This window comes from Pongo abelii, chromosome 1 (assembly GCF_028885655.2).
Source record: "Pongo abelii isolate AG06213 chromosome 1, NHGRI_mPonAbe1-v2.0_pri, whole genome shotgun sequence".
NCBI lineage: Eukaryota > Metazoa > Chordata > Mammalia > Primates > Hominidae > Pongo > Pongo abelii.
In genome coordinates this window covers 75,682,256-75,698,796 of record NC_071985.2, presented here as the reverse complement: position 1 = coordinate 75,698,796, position 16,541 = coordinate 75,682,256, and the positions used below count along the sequence as shown (strand labels likewise).

Here is a 16,541-nt window from a genome sequence, read left to right as displayed (position 1 = left end):
TCTTTTTTTTGAAATGGAGTCTCACTCTGTCACCCAGGTCAGAGTGCAGTGGTGCCATCTCAGCTCACCGCAACCTCCATCTCACGGGTTCAAGCGATTCTCTTGCCTCAGCCTCCCAAGTAGCTGGGACTACAGGTGGCCACCACCACGCCTGGCTAATTTTTTGTGTATTTTTAGTAGAGACAGGGTTTCACTATGTTGGCCAGGCTGGTCTCGAACTCCTGACCTTGTGATCCACCCGCCTTGTCCTCCCAAAGTGCTGGGATTACAGGCATGAGCCACCGCACCCAGCCTCTTTTTTTTTTTTTTGGTAGCAGTGGGGTCTCACTATGTTGTCCAGTCTGGTCTCAAACTCCTGAGCTCAAGTGATCCTCCCACCTTGGCCTCTCAAAGTCCTGGGACTATAGGCGTGAGCTACCACAAGTGGCCTGATAATATTGAATTTATTGTTCCTGTGTGACTTCCAGGTAGAGACGTTTAGCAAGCAGTTGGATATTTGTAACCTAAGCATGGGAAATAAAGATTTAAAAAGTGGTCAGTGTTGAGAATGATGAAGAGCAGTAGATGAAACCACCCAGAGCCTAAGTATTGAATGAGGAGTGAAGGCTAAGCCTTGGGAAATGCAGACATTTAAATAATTGGAGAGGAGGAGGATTGAGCCAAATAAATATAGAAGGGTAACACAGATCTGGGGGTAAAATCATGAGAACATGATGTCAGGAAAGGCAAGAATGGAAATAGTTTCCAGCAGGAGAGAATGCCTGAAGTATCAGTTACTGCAAGGAGCTTATTTAGGGATTTAATTGGTAAATAAGAGACAGTGTTCTTAAACTCTTAAGACTTGGACAATTTCTGAGGAATAGTAGGACAGAAGTCAGATTGCAGTTGATTTAGCATTAGTTGATTTAACTCCCAGCTCTCAGTGCATCTGGGGACAAAAGAGATGCTGGGTACAAATCCAAAGTATTAGATAGATTTTACTTTATTTTATGTAATTTACTCTTTTCTTGTACTTTTCCTGAGTTTGGAAGCCAGACTCTTCTGCTAGTGATACTACTGAATGAGCATTCCATTAAAATATGGACTCAAGTGTAAAAACTGCTTGTCACCAACATCTATAGGAATTGCATAGCAGATATTTTAGAAGTTAATTTCTTCAGCAGATTTGGTGTAATTCAGAAATTACGCATCACTTGGTATTTCCTTTTTTTGTAATTTATTGAAGGTCTTTGAAGACAGCTGAAAGAAAAATGAGAATTTTGGAAAGTTCCCTTGCTTTCAATTTTATGTGCTTAACATGTCAATTCAAAGTTTTTTTAATAAGTTTTTAAGGACCCCAATATAGAATTCATATTGGAAATACTCATAACTTTATGTTGATACCCGCTGTTGCTACTCCAATAAATTGCTTAAGAAATGATTTAATGGGCTATTATTTCTTCTCCTGTTACTGGAAATAAATGTCGTGCATCTTTATCCATAAGGTGTTTAGCGACAGGATTCTTTGATAGGGAACTGATTATAATACAAATAAAAAACAAATACCTTTTTAAGTATTTGTTTTGTTTTGGTTTGCTTTGTTTTACCTTGCATAATTTTTTGAATTATGGAATAATTCTACATTCTGCTGGTGATGTTTAGGCGAAAGTGATAAGTCACCAGGCACATTGAGGTGCTACTACTTATTTCTGAGTATGTACTATGTTGTACTGAAGTGAGTTGTAAGGGAGAAAACATTTCTTAGTGTCTTAGGTTTATGGCTAGACTCCCTTTAACAGAAGACAGAATAACAAGAGAAAAACATAGAAATTTATTTAAGTTTTACATGACATAGTGTTGCAAGTTTTCTTTAGTTCAGCTAAAGACGGGGTCCTTGTCTGTCCTACGCCACAGAAATTTAGGCTTGCAGATGGTTTGAAGGGTGAGTAAAGCAGGATTTTATTGGGTGAAAAGGAAGAAAAGGGGGAAGCAGGGACTCTGGCTAGGCCAGAGTGCTAGAGCACCTCCCGCTGGCTCTTCAAATTCCACGTTCCACACGGGAAGAGGAAGGGCCAGGTTCCTCCCTCTGCAAACAGGGTGAACTTCTCGAGGTTCCACTCCAATGAGCATTAATGGTTGGAGTTTTTCTGGGGCGGCCCTCCCACCTGGCTGTCTCATTCCCCTCTCTAAAGAAGTATATCTAACTGCTGTTAGATTAAGGATAAGGACTAAGACCGATCTTAACTGCTTCCTGCTGATAGGGGGCGCTGTTTTGGGGAAATGGCAGAGCTCCCTCAGAGACCTGTCTAAGGGTTTCCAGCAGAAGGGGCCATCGTCAGAGGCTCTGGTTGCATGATTGTTTGGAGTTTGATGGCCTGAAGGCAAGAACAGACAAACCGGGTTATTAGAAGACATACATCAAAATGAAACAAGGGCACAGGTAAGGGCAGCTCAAAAATCCCAAGGCCGGAGGGCAAAAGCCTGACTGGCAAAAACACTTTACCCTTTTGCTGGCATGTTGGGTTTTTGGGTTCCCTTTCCCTGAGGCCAATCCTAAGCCAACCAGTGTAAGGACTGGAAAATGAACTCTTTCCAGTTTGGAGGATGCATCCGAGGGACGTGTCCCATAGTACAGAGACACAATTACCTATCAGTGAAGAGAGGACAGAGGAGAAAAAAGGAAAAAAGAGGATGGCTTTTAAAGGACTCCTAGGGGGTCCAGGGTGTATTTTAAAGGGGTACAGACAGAAGATAAATGGCTACCCATCTAGAAAGAGGGGAGCAGGCATCCCTGGTTCCCTTCTCTTCCTAGCAGATACCCAGGGTACTGAGGGAGAGAGGGAAGAGCATTCTCTTTCCGTCTTCTGTCCTTGCATCCCCGAGTTCTGGTGACCTTGGTAGGTGCCGCCGTGAGTACCAAAGCTGTTTGCATCCATGAAGCAGGGGGACCTAGAGAATAGGAATTATCTGCTCTCACCTATGTCTCTTTCCCACCTACTGTCAGTAGCCTTGGAGTTCCCTAGACCTGATTTATGCCACGGATACTGATGTGGCCTTTATCCAAATAGGAAGCTTGGGCTTGACTTAATAGGAAGGAATCAGCCACACTCACCTGCACTGTGCCTTTTAACTTCCCTTATTGTCTGCCTTTGGATCCCTCAGATCCAATTTTCTTTCCTATGGCTTTGACCCAAAGTTTGGAATTGAGTCTGGGGCAGAAATGTGTCTTAAGGGGGTTGAATGGACTCCTTATCATAAGCCAAATGCTAAGGTGAAACTGTGGAACTGAGTCCTCCTCCAACAAGGGAGAGGAAAGGATGTCTTTTAACACACCCAGATAACTGGTGCTAAGATTTGGGTACATGGTGCCTGGCTTTTTTTACCTCCCTTGGTCTTACTTTCCCAAAAGGAAACCTCTGAGTGATGAGTATCCTATTCATTCGCATCATCTGGCAGGATTTGCAGGATAATTGCTCAGAACTAGAATATTGATCCAGACTTGTACATTACCCATCCCTTTTGCTCTTTCTGAGCTGCAGCCGGAAATTGCTGGTTAGTTCACAGGAACAAGCAGGGTTAGTCTAAAATGTAGGTGAAAACTTAAAAACAACTAATGAGTTTAGAATTTAATGGCAAATACAAGTTTTGAAACATGATTTATCTGTCTAGTCCTCATGTTGTTAAAAAACAAATCGTCATAGGACTGAGTGGTTTGCAAAATAGACTTTAGTTTTATACTTAGCCTAATTATTTGCATAAAGTGCAGCAAGAATAATTATTTCTACATAGGCCTTTTGGATTGGTTTTGATGGAAGTTTGTTCCACAAGGAATCTCAGATAAGACCTTTCAAGGCTGAGCCCAATCATGGGTTTGTATCCTCAAACACCTGTGAGTTGGGTGATTCTCTCCTCTTAGGGTCCCAAGATAAACTTGTAGCTCCTGGACCTGTTAGAAAGTGACATTCTTTACTGACCACAGGTCAGGAACTCTGTACAGGGACTGTGTAGACAAGAGTAGGAGGCCAGTTTCTCACTGGGCTTTTATGGGCTCTGCAATTTGAGATTGACTCAGCCTCGGTAAAATAACCACTTTCTCCAATTGTGTTCTGTTGCAAAAGAAAAATGAATTCTTACTGCACTGATGCAAACAACTATATTGCCATAAGAAAGCTCACAGATAGTTTCCAAATTCTGGTGGAACCAGGCAGAGCGAAACAAACATGCTGCAAATCTTGATCATAGGAATATACCTTATTCAATTATTAAAGGCCATAAATAGTTCAAAATAAGTTTCCTTGAATCTGAAAAACAAAGCAAGGATCAGCAGTATTCCAAGTAAAAGTCAAAAAGGTTGCTTCGGCTTTCTGAGTTCAGTGCATTTAGTTAACTCTTGTTTTGCTTGATATTCATGAATATTTCAGCTCTTCATGAGTCCTGTACATTTTCCTTTATTAAAATGTTACAGTCTCCAAAGTTATCAGAAGTCTGTGTTTGAGAGCAACTGTTAAAGTTCTATAGCTTATTATAAACCATCTTTTGAAAAGGATTAAAATAAGACAACAGTTGTCTGTGAGTAGCAAAATATCCAGGGTAGTTACAGTTAGAAACACAATTGACAAATAAGTGTGGTTATTTCTGTGGTTTACGATAACATTGATTATGGTTGACAGCATATACTTAGACATTAGAATTTTAGAAATCCTGTATGATTTTTGAACATATATTAGCATTATTCACAAAAATATAACCTAAAGAAGACAGAACATCATTTTGGCAATCCCATGTACCTAAACATGTCAAATAATCCTGTTTACCTCTCTTTTTCTGGACACTTCAGGGTCCCCTGAAGTATTCGAAAAGCCAGGTGGTGGCTGGGAGTGGTGGCTCATGCGTGTAATCCCAGCACTTTGGGAGGCCGAGGTTGGTGAATCACCTGAGGTTGGGAGTTCAAGACCAGCCTGGCCAACGTGGAGAAACCCCATCTCTACTAGAAATACAAAATTAGCAGGTTGTGGTGGCGCATGCCTGTAATCCCAGCTACTTGGGAGGCTGAGGCAGGAGAATCCCTTGAACTCGGTGTGGGGGCGGAGGTTGTGGTGAGCCAAGATTGTGCCATTGCACTCCAGCCTGGGTAACAAGAGTGAAACTCCATCTCAAAAAAAAAAAAAAAAAGTGAGGTGCCAGGGAACATGGTTTTGAAACTCAAGTTTGATTTTGGGAAGGCTGTTAAATGTTCAAGGTTTAAAATACTTGAAGCCAGGCCTGGTGGCTTATCCCTGTATTCCTAGCACTTTGGGAGGCTGAGGTGGGGAAACCCCATCTCTACTAAAAATACAAAAATTAGCTAGGCATGGTGGTGGGCGCCTGTAATCTCAGCTACTCGGGAGGCGGAGGCACAGAATTGCTTGAACCTGGGAGGAAGAGGTTTCAGTGAGCCAAGATGGTGCCACTGTACTCCAGCCTGGGCGACAGAGCGAGACTCTATCTCAGATGAATGAATGAATGAATGAATGAATGTCTGAGAACTGAATGACAAGAAGGAACTCACCATAGTGACACAGGATTTTTCTTGGTCACTTTGCCAGTCGGAGACCTCTGGTTGGTAATGCCTCTGTCCGGGCCTTGCTGGGCCTGGGTTCACCACAGGAGATGCCCCACACTTGCCTGCCAGTTCATTCCCGGCCTGCAGTTTGTCATGGATCCCACGGCCACTGCGACTGTGTGTTCAACCTCTGGTTGGTGGTGGGGTGTGAGCGAGCAAGTGTGGGGTCTGGCCAGTTGTTCCAAGTGCTGACACAGAAGCAGGCTTTGTGCAGTGCTTGTTGCTGGACTAGACATGTCTCAAGCCACTCCTGTGGTGGTCTCTGATGTCCAGATAGAGGACACAGCATCCAGGCAGGGGTGCTGTGACTCCAAAGCCCCTGAGGGGGTGTTACAGCATGCTAATTAGCTCAAGGGGCTGAAAGAGCTGTTAACACACCACCATCTGGAATGGATGGCGGTGTGTTAACCACTCTTTCAGCCCCTTGCCCCAGTTTGGCCTGTGGCTGTAGGCCTGGCTCAGCCCCATTGCTGCTTTCTGTTGTGTGGGGCAGCTGCCCTCTGCCAGCAGAGGGCAGAGGGCCACAATGTTACAGCCTTCTGTATACCCACTTTCGGTGGGTCCTGAGTTTTTGTCCCATGTCCAAGAAGAATAGGATCACGCTGAGAATTGAAGAGTGAGGAAGGTGGAGAATTTAATTGAGCAATGAAACAGATCTCAGCAGAGAGGGGACATGAGGGTGGTCCCCTACCCAAAGTCATGTGACCTCTCTCCCATTGTAGCTGGGTCCAGGGCTTTTATGGGCTCAGATTGGGGAGTGTATGCTGATTGGTTTGTGAGTATGCAAAAAGGTTAAAACAAAGGCAGCACTCAAAGTTGGGCATGACAGTGTAAAAAGTCAATTAGGGAAGGGGAGGTATATGTAAAATAGGTGAAGGCTGGGGATCAATCAGAGGAAAGTGTGCTAAATGGGAAGACAGATTCTCAGTCTGGTTTGTGGATTTGACTTGTAACTTGTCTTTCAGGCTTTAAACTGCCTTTTGGCTTGAAGGTGGGGTTTCACTGGGGACCTGCCCCTGTCTGCCTAGGATTTGTCTGCCTCCTGCCACTGTCAATATAAAGATCCAGGGAAAGACTTTTCAAAGGAACAGCTAATGTAAAAGTTCTAAGATTCGGACAAGCTTGGATTGTTGTTAGGATTGAATTCTTGCTATCCTTATTGTTATTACCATAGTAATTATTTTTGCAGGATTTCCAGAGTAGTGCTAGACTAGGACACAGAAGCCACTTTTGCTGCTTCATTATTCCTGAACATTACTTGCATATTGTACTATAGGTTAGACTCTCTCATGCTTCATAGTGTTACATCAACAGCACAAAATGATAACAAGAAATAACACTTGTTATTACTGTGTGCCGAGCATTTTTCTAAATACTTTACTTGCTTTTTTGTGTCTGGCTTGGGACAGAATTTGGATTTAGAAAAGAGAGAGGTCTCAAGAAACAAGAGAGGAAGGAAAGTTAGAATGAATTGAGAGGAGACATAATAATAAAAAGACATGAAATGGTACTTCAGGTGAAGAGTTAAGGGGGAGCAGAAACTTTTCTCTTGATAAATCTGTTTTCCACATGCCAACTTCCTGTTTTTTATTTTCAGACAAGAGATAGTTTGGAGGGAAGAGGCTTGCCCATAAGAAAAGGATAGGCTTCAGGTCAGGACAGGAGTTAGCTGTTCTCAGAAGTTTCTACGACTTGACTTTCAGTACAGGAAAGTAAGCTACTTTTTTGATCTGTGCTAAGTGTAGGTTTGATATTAAAATATCAAATGTTTTCTTGCCCTCTCCTCCAAATATCTTCTTTGCTTTTGAGTGCCTTGACATTCCTTTAAGTTGGAGACAAAACTTTTAATCAACTATTAAAGTTAAAAAGCATAAAAGGAAAATTCCCATTTGAAGATGCATGTTGATTTAAACCTACTTAAATCAAAGTATGATCAGTCAGTAAATAACCAAAAGTAACCAAATAATAAGAATAACTATTCTAACTGCAGAAAGATGAAAATTAACAAGGTTGTGGAGTACTTATAAAGTTGTGAGAAAATATCTGTTGGGGGCATTTTCTTTTTTTTTTAACTTAGTGCTTCTGATTAGCATTGGCGTTCTTTACTGTCACCTCTGCAGAATTAAATAGAAGCTGCTTGGAAATGTATTTTTTTCATGTGATTTTATGTATCTGTAGCTTAGTGAGAATATTTGATTCTGTTATGTGTTTTATATATAGACATTCTTGTTGAAAATAACAGGTCTTGTAGGCAATAGTTCTCAATTCAGCTTTGCATCAGAATAACTTGTGAACCTTAAAAAAAAAAATCCAGATTCCTAAATCCTGCCCTAAGGATTAGGCATTAGTGTTTAAAATATAAAAAGCCTCAGGTCTGATTTCCTCATTTATAGCCACTGTTGAGACTTGTAACTTTAGAGAATTTATAGAGATATCAGCATATTGTACTTTGTATTTAATATTTGATGATGGCATGCCATATTGAAAAAGGTTTTAGAATTTATTTGCATAAATGTGATGAATCTTTGTAATGTGACTTAGCCAAGCCACATTTATTGAGCTCCTGTTTACATGTTGCTAAGCTGTAATGAATGCTAATATGAACCAGGCAATTTTCTTTACAAATACAGATTAATTTTTTAGTTATCTAAAATATGTGAATATTGGGAACAAGTAGTGTTTTTTAATAAAAATATACTTATTTGAAACTCAGTTTCTAGGTGCAATATTTAGATTCTATATGAGATCAAAGTAGTTCAGATTCTTCTTGTATAGGAAACTAAGTGCAGATGAAATATTTTACCACTATTGTACAATTTTATACTACAACATCAGAGTTGAGTTGTTTATACAAAACGTTTGTCAACTTCTGAGAAAGACAGTTATATTGTTTGTAAATAAGAACAGTTTTATTTCTAATCTGTATACTTTTTCTTGCTGTAATGCACTGGACAGGGCTTCCATGGGATGTTGAATGAGAGTGGTGACAGTGGAGTTTCTTCCTTCTTTCTCCCTTCTTTCTCCATCTCAGGGGGAAATTATTCAGCCTTTTACCTTTAAACATAGTGTTACTTGTAGATTTTTCTTAGATACTCTTTATCAGGTTGAGGAAGCGTGCTTGTCTTACTTATTTACTGAGCATTTTTAACATGAATGAATGCTGAATTTTCTCAAATGCCCTTTATTTTGATATGACATTAATTGATATGAACATAAGGTCTTTCTTCTTTAGTCTATTAATATAGTGGATTATGCTGATTGATTTTTCCAATGTTGAACCAGCTTGGCATTCTCCAACTAAATCCTATTGGTTGTGAGGTATTTTGTATGTGTATATATATAAAATTTGTAATTTGGTTTATATGTATTTGATTTGAAATATATTTGAATATATATTTATTTGAAATTGTTTTATGTATATGTATAAAATGATTTGATTTGCTAATATATATAATTTATAATTTGATTAGCAAATTAAATCCATATATGTTTATATATGTAACCCACATATATATTTTTATACATATAACAAATATATCTTTAACAAAAAATGTAACAACTATATCTGTGGCTACCTATCAGGGATGGGTATAATATAGGAAGACATATTGGTATGCATGTGGTTCCCCAACTCTATACAGTTGTAAAAATTCTTTGAGCTATATACTTTAGTTTTGTGTAAGGTAGTCAGTTAAGAGTCTAGCATCACTTGCTTATCTGTCTGTCCTAGAACCTCTGGTATCTCAGGTTTTTCTGATGAAAAGAAATTGAGTTCTTCAAAAATAATCAGTAGGTTTCATCATATTAGTTAAAAATAATACTAGAGGAACATAAATTTAGAATATCCTGTGAAGGACAGTGCACCTTAAAGTTTTCAGAACCTCAGACATGCTGTAGATCAAACACGACACGCCATTCTTCATTGCAGCTCTTTTGAATGAACTATTTAAATACTGTCTTTCAATGTTTCCTTCAGATTTCTAATACTTAAATATACTGTTATATTTTTCTCAGTCTCAGGGAAAAGGCCATACCAATGCTGGAGATGCAATATATGAGGTGGTGAGTCTACAGCGAGAGTCTGACAAGGAGGAACCAGTCACTCCTACTAGTGGAGGGGGTCCAATGTCACCCCAGGATGATGAAGCAGAAGAGGGTAAGAAGTTGGGCTTACTCAGTTTCTTCTGTCTGTAAAGCTGCTTTACTTACAATCTTCAGAGGAGGTGTGTGTGTTGCGGGGAGAAGTGGTGGTTATTCCTAACCTCTGTTACCCTTAGGCCAGATTCTACAAGATGTGGAAAAGAATTTGGTTCATTTGGTTCCTAAGTTGCATAATCCCTAGTGCCATTTTTGCAACTATTTAAATTTGACAGCATCACTTGGCTGTTGTTGTTTTCTATTTTATTTCAATTATTTTTATTTTTTATTTTTTTGAGATTGAGTCTCCCCTGTCACCCAGGTTGGAGTGCAGTGGAAAATCTCGGCTCACTGCAACCTCTGCCTCCCGGGTTCAAACAATTCTCCTGCCTCAGCCTCCTGAGTAGCCAGATACAGGTGTGCGCCACCATGCTTGGCTACTTTTTTTGTATTTTTAGTAGAGACAGGGTTTCGCCATGTTGGCCAGGCTTGTCTGGAGCTCCTGACCTCAAGTAATCTGCCCGCCTCAGCCTCCCAAAGTGCTGGGATTACAGGCGTGAGCCACTGCACCTGCCCTCAATTAATTTTTTAAAATTTTTTAGTTGTAATTATAGCCGTTTATTTTTTTCTATTTTATTTTTTCTATTTAATTCTTTGCCTGTATATATATATATTTTTTACTACTTTAAGTTTTAGGGTACATGTGCACAACGTGCAGGTTTGTTACATATGTATATACATGTGCCATGTTGGTGTGTTGCACCCATTAACTCGTCATTTATATCAGGTATCTCTCCTAATGCTATCCCTCCCCCCTTCCCCCACCCCATAACAGGCCCTGGTGTGTGATGTTCCCCTTCCTGTGTCCAACTGTTCTCATTGTTCAATTTTCACCTATGAGTGAGAACATGCAGTGTTTGGTTTTTTGCCCTTGCGATAGTTTGCTGAGAATGATGGTTTCCAGCTTCATCCATGTCCCTTCAAAGGACATGAACTCATCCTTTTTTATGGCTGCATAGTATTCCATGGTGTATATGTGCCACATTTTCTTAATCCAGTCTGTCACTGTTGGATATTTGGGTTGGTTCCAAGTCTTTGCTATTGTGAGTAGTGCCGCAATAAATGTACGTGTGCATGTGTCTTTATAGCAGCATGATTTATAATCCTTTGGGTATATACCCAGTAATGGGATGGCTGGGTCAAATGGTATTTCTAGTTCTATATCCTTGAGGAATTGCCACACTGTCTTCCACAATGGTTGAACTAGTTTACAGTCCCACCAACAGTGTCAAAGTGTTCCTATTTCTCCACATCCTCTCCAGCACCTGTTGTTTCCTGACTTTTTAATGATTGCCATTCTAACTGGTGTGAGATGGTATCTCATTGTGGTTTTGATTTGCATTTCTCTGATGGCCAGTGATGATGAGCATTTTTTCATGTTGTCTGTTGGCTGCATAAATATCTTCTTGAAGTATCTAATGAGAAGTTTCAAATGATCTCCTGTGATTTTAGAATTTTCGTGATCGTTATGTCATGTCCTGTTTCTCATTGGACATCATTCAGTTCTTACTTGTTTTTTGTTGTTGCTGTACCCCTTACTACTGCTTTTTTAAAAGTAGTGGGGTATCTGCTCTATTTACTACATGGTTGCTGCTGAGGGATAACTGACCTCACAAAAAGCACACATCATGTGGCTCTGTGCTCAATACTCTTTTAATACAAACTAGAGCTAAATGACAGATGTTTACTTTAAGACCTTGTATCATGTGCTTCTAGGGTATGGTTTATTAATAGTAAATTTCTTAATTTTTATTATCTTTGAAAAAAGCATCTTAGAATTCTCAGTCTTGAAACTCAGTATGAAACTATTTTTTTCTTTGATTGCCATACACATAATAATTATTTTTAGCTAATATTTATTTAGTGCTTACTATATGCTAAGAATATTCCAAGTGTTTCAAATATGTTAACTTATTTGAGTCTTACAATGCTATGAATACTCTTATTAACTTGGTTTTAAGGATGAGAAACTGAGACACAGAGAGCATCATTACTTGCTAAGCTCACTCAGCTCAAAGTGACAAAGCTGAGATCTGAGTCCAGGCTATCTGACTTTAAGATTTGTACTTGTAACTATGACATTATTCGGTCAAGTTAGCCAGTTGACTAAAACATGAAAACAACTCACTTTTAAAACTAAGGTAAAATTCACATGACATGAAAATAACTATTTAAACATGTACAACTCAGTGGCATTTTAGTACATTCACAATTTTGGGCAACCATCACCTCTATCTAGTTCTTAAACATTTTCGTCATCCAAGAGGAAATATTATACCCATTAAGCAGCCACTCCCTGTTCTCCCCTTTCCCTTCCACCTGGCAGCCACTAATCTGCTTTCTATCTCTATGGCTTTACCTATTTTGCATAATTCATATAAATAGAATCATACAAAATGTGACTTTTTGTGTCTGACTTCTTTCACTTAGCACAGTGTTTTCTGAGCATATTGTTTCATCTACATTGATACATGATATAGCAGGTGTCAGTATTTCATTCCATTTTATGACTGAATAATAATTGATTGTTTAGATAAACCACATTTTGTTTATCCATTCATCTTTCAATGGACACTGGTTGATTCCGTATTTTGGCTATTGTGAATAATGCTGCAGTACACACGGGAGTGCAGCTGTCTCTTTGACATACTGGTTCATTTCCTTTGGATATATATGCAGTAGTAGGATTGCTAGATTATATGGTAGTTCTATTTTTAATTTTTTGAGAAACCACCATACAGTTTTTCATAATGGTTGTACCAATTTGTATTTCTACCAATAGTGTTCAAGGGTTCCCTTTTCTCCATATCCTTGGAAACACTTACTTTTGCTTTTTGATAATAGCCGTTTTAATGGGTGTGAGATGATATCTCATTGTGGTTGTGATTTCCATTTCCCTTACGATTAGTGATGTTGAGTACCTTTGCATACACCTATTAGTCATTTGCATGTCTTCTTTTGAGAAACGTCTATTTAGGTCCCTTGTCCATTAAAAAAATTTTTTTCTTTTAGCTATTGAGTTGTGCAAAATTCACATATGTATGTGTATTTACGTATGTATGTATATATGTATACAGGCAATATACATATCTATACGTATATACACACATATACATATATGCATATCTGTTATGAGACATGTGATTTGCCAGTATTTTCTCCCATTCTGTAGGTTGCCCTTTCATACTGCTGATTGTTTCCTTTGTTTTGCAGATGTTTTTTAGTTTGATGTAATCCCATTTATCTATTTTTGCTTTTGTTCCTTTTGCTTTTGGGGTTGTATCCAAAAAATCATTGCCCAAACCAGTGTCATGGAGCTGCTCCTCTTTGTTTTCTTCCAGTAATTTAAGTCTTTAATCCATTTTTAGTTTATTTTTATGTATGGTGGTGTGAGATAAAAGTCTAATCTCTAATTTCATTCTTCTGCATGTTGTGGATATCCAGTTTTTCCAAAACCATTTATTTGAAGAGACTGTTCTTTCCCCATTATATGTTCTTGGCACCTTTGTTGAATGTCAGTTGGCTCTAAATACATGGAATTATTTCTGTTCTCTTTATCCCATTGATCTATATGTCTGTTTTTATGCTGATCTCATGTTGTTTTTGTTACTTTAGCATTGCAGTAGATTTTGAAGTCAGATAGTGTAATGCTTCCAGCTTTGTTCTTTTTGCTCAAGATTGCTTCACCTATTTGGGATCCTTTGTGGCTCTGTATGAATCTTAGGATTTTTTTTTCTATTACTGTGAAGAATATCATTGGAATTTTGTTAGGGATTGCATTGTGATCTATAGATTGCTTTGAGTAGTATAGACATTTAAACATATTAATCCAATCCATGTACACAGTATATCACTCCATTTATTTGTATCTTCTTAAATTTCTGTCATCAATGTCTTATAGTTTTCGGTGGAGAGATCTTTCACCTCATGGTGAAATTCACCTTATGGTAAATTTATTTCTAAGTATTTATCTTTTGTAGCTAATGGGATTTAAATGGGATTTAAAAAATTAGTTTTCAGATAGTTTGCTGTTACTCTGTAGGAATGCTACTGATTTTTGTATCCTGCAACTTTACTTAATTTATGTATTAATTCTAACAGTTTTTCGATGGAGTGTTTAGGGTTTGCTATAAATAAGGTCATGTCATCTGCAAACCAGGACAATTTGATTTCTTCTCCAATTTGTATGCCTTTTATTTCTTTCTCTTACCTAATTGCTTTGGCCAGGACTCATTACTATTTTGAATAGAAGTGGCAAGAATAGGCATCCTTGTCTTGTTCTGAATCTTAGAGGAAAAGCTTTTAGCCTTTCCCCATTCAGTATAATGTTAGCTGCGGGTTTGACATATATGGCCTTATTTTATCGAGGTATATCCCTTCTATACTTAACGTGTTGAGAGTTTTTCACATGAAAGGATGTTGAATTGTGTCAAATGCTTCTTTCTGTGTCAGTTGAAATTATCGTATGATTTTTATCCTTCATTCTCTTCATGTGATGCATTACATTTACAGATTTGCATATGTTAACTCATTCTTGCATCTCCTGGATGAATCCCACTTGATCATGATGAATAATCTTTTTAATGTGCTGTTGCATTTGGTATTCTAGTGTTCTGTTGAGGTTTTTTGCATCTGTGTTCTTCAGAAATATTGGCCTGTAGTTTTCATTTTTTGTAGTATCCTTGTCTGTGTCTGGCTTTGGTATTAGTGTAATGCTGGCCTCATAAAATGAGATTGGAATTACTCTGTTCTCTTGAATTTTTTGGAAAAGTTTGAGAACAGTTGGTATTAATTCATCTTTCAGTCTTTGTTAGAATTCAGCAATGGAGCCATCAGGTCCTGAGCTTTCTTTTTTTTGTTGGGAGACTGTTTATTATTGATTCAGTGTTATTACTCATTATTGGTTTGTTCAGATTTTCTATTTCTTGATAGTTAAATCTTGGTAGGTTGCATGTGTCAAGGAATTATTCATGTCTTCTAGGTTGTTCAACTCTTTGAATATAATGGTCTATAACAGTATTTTATGATTCTTTGTATTTCTGTTGTATCAGTTGAAATGTCTCCTAGGTGTTCAGGAGCATATTGTTTAATTTCCATGTATTTGTGAATTTTCCAAAGCTTTTTCTGTTATTAATTTGTTGTTTTATACTATTGTGGTTGAAAAAGATATTTGATATGATTTCAGTCTTCTTAAATTTGTTAAGACTTGTTTTGTGGCCTAACATATGATCTGTTCTAGAGAATGTTTCATACACAGTTGAGGAGAATGTATATCGTGCAGTTGTTAGATGGAATGTCTTATATATTATTTAGTCTAGAGTGTACTTTAAGTCTGATGTTCCTTTATTGATATTCTGTCTGGATGATCTGTCCATTGCTGAAAGTGGGTTGTTGAAATCTCTTACTATTTTTTGTATTGCAGAATGTCTCTTCAGATCTATTAATATCTGCTTTATATATAGGTGCTTTGATGTTGAGTGCATATATTTACAATTGTTATAGTCTCTTGCTGAATTGACCTTTTTATTATATAATCACCTTCTTTGTCTCTTTAAATTTTTTTAATTTTGTTTTTTGTGAACACATAGTAGGTGTATATATTTATGGGGTACATGAGGTGTTTTGGTAAAGAATGCAGTGTGAAATGAGCACATCATGGAGAATGGAGTATTTATTCTCTCAAGCATTTATCCTTTGAGTTACACACAATCCAGTTATACTTTTTAAGTTATTTTAAATTGTACAATTAAGTTATTATTGACTATAGTCATCCTGTTGTGCTGTCAAATACTAGGTCTTACTCATTCTTTCAATTTTTTTTGTACCCGTTAACCATCCCTGCCTCCCCCCGCAACCCATCACTGCTATTCCCAGCCTCTGGTAACTATCTGTATTAGTCTGTTCTCACACTGCTGTAAGGGTACTACCCAAGATTAGGTAATTTATAAACAAAGGAGGTTTAATTGACTCACAGTTTTGCATGGCTGGGGAGGCCTCAGGAAATTTACAATCATGGCGGAAGGGGAAGCAGGTACTTTCTTTACAAGGCGGCAGGAGAGAGAGTGAGAGAAAGAAAAGGGAAGAGCCCCCTTATAAAACCATCAGATCTCATGAGAATTCATTCACTATCATGAGAATAGCATGGGGGAAACTGCCCCCATGATCCATTCACCTTCTACTAGGTCTGTCCCTCAACAACTGGGGACTACAATTCAAGATGAGATTTGGGTGGGGGGTGCAAAGCCTAACCATATCATCATCCTTCTACTCTCTGTGTCCATGACTTCAATTGTTTTGATTTTTAGATTCCACAAATAAGTGAGAACATACAATGTTTGTCTTTCTGTGCCTGGCTTATTTCACTTAACATAATGATCTCCAGTTCAATCCATGTTGTTGCAAATGACTGGATCTTTATTTTTATTTTTTTGAGATGGAGTTTCACTCTTGTTGCCCAGGCTGGAGTGCAGTGGTGCGATCTCAGCTCACTGCAACCTCCGCCTCTTGGGTTCAAGTGATTCTCTTGCCTCAGCCTTCTGAGTAGCTGGGATTACGGGTGTCCAGCACCATGCCTGGCTAATTTTTTGTATTTTAATAGAGACAGGGTTTTGCCGTGTTGGCCAGGCTTGTCTCAAACTTCTGACCTCAGGTGATCCACCCACCTCAGCCTCTCAAAATGCTGGGATTACAGGAGTGAGCCACCATGCCCAGCTGACAAATGACTGGATCTTATTCTTTTTTATGGTTGAATAGTCCTCCGTTG

At 38.4% G+C, this 16,541-nt stretch overlaps 1 protein-coding gene across 21 annotated transcripts in view; it reads left to right on the top strand.

The window, feature by feature from the left end:
* The window catches only part of RABGAP1L (RAB GTPase activating protein 1 like), an 857,048-nt gene that overhangs the window by 150,024 nt on the left and 690,483 nt on the right, over nt 1–16,541 (top strand). For all 21 annotated transcript variants that reach the window (XR_010140177.1, XM_054551197.1, XM_024245486.3 and 18 more), the window contains 1 exon segment: nt 9,596–9,737. Coding sequence is in view for 20 of the 21 variants with exons in the window: in XM_054551197.1 (XP_054407172.1) it covers nt 9,596–9,737 (142 nt within the window). In the remaining variant the exon portion in view is untranslated.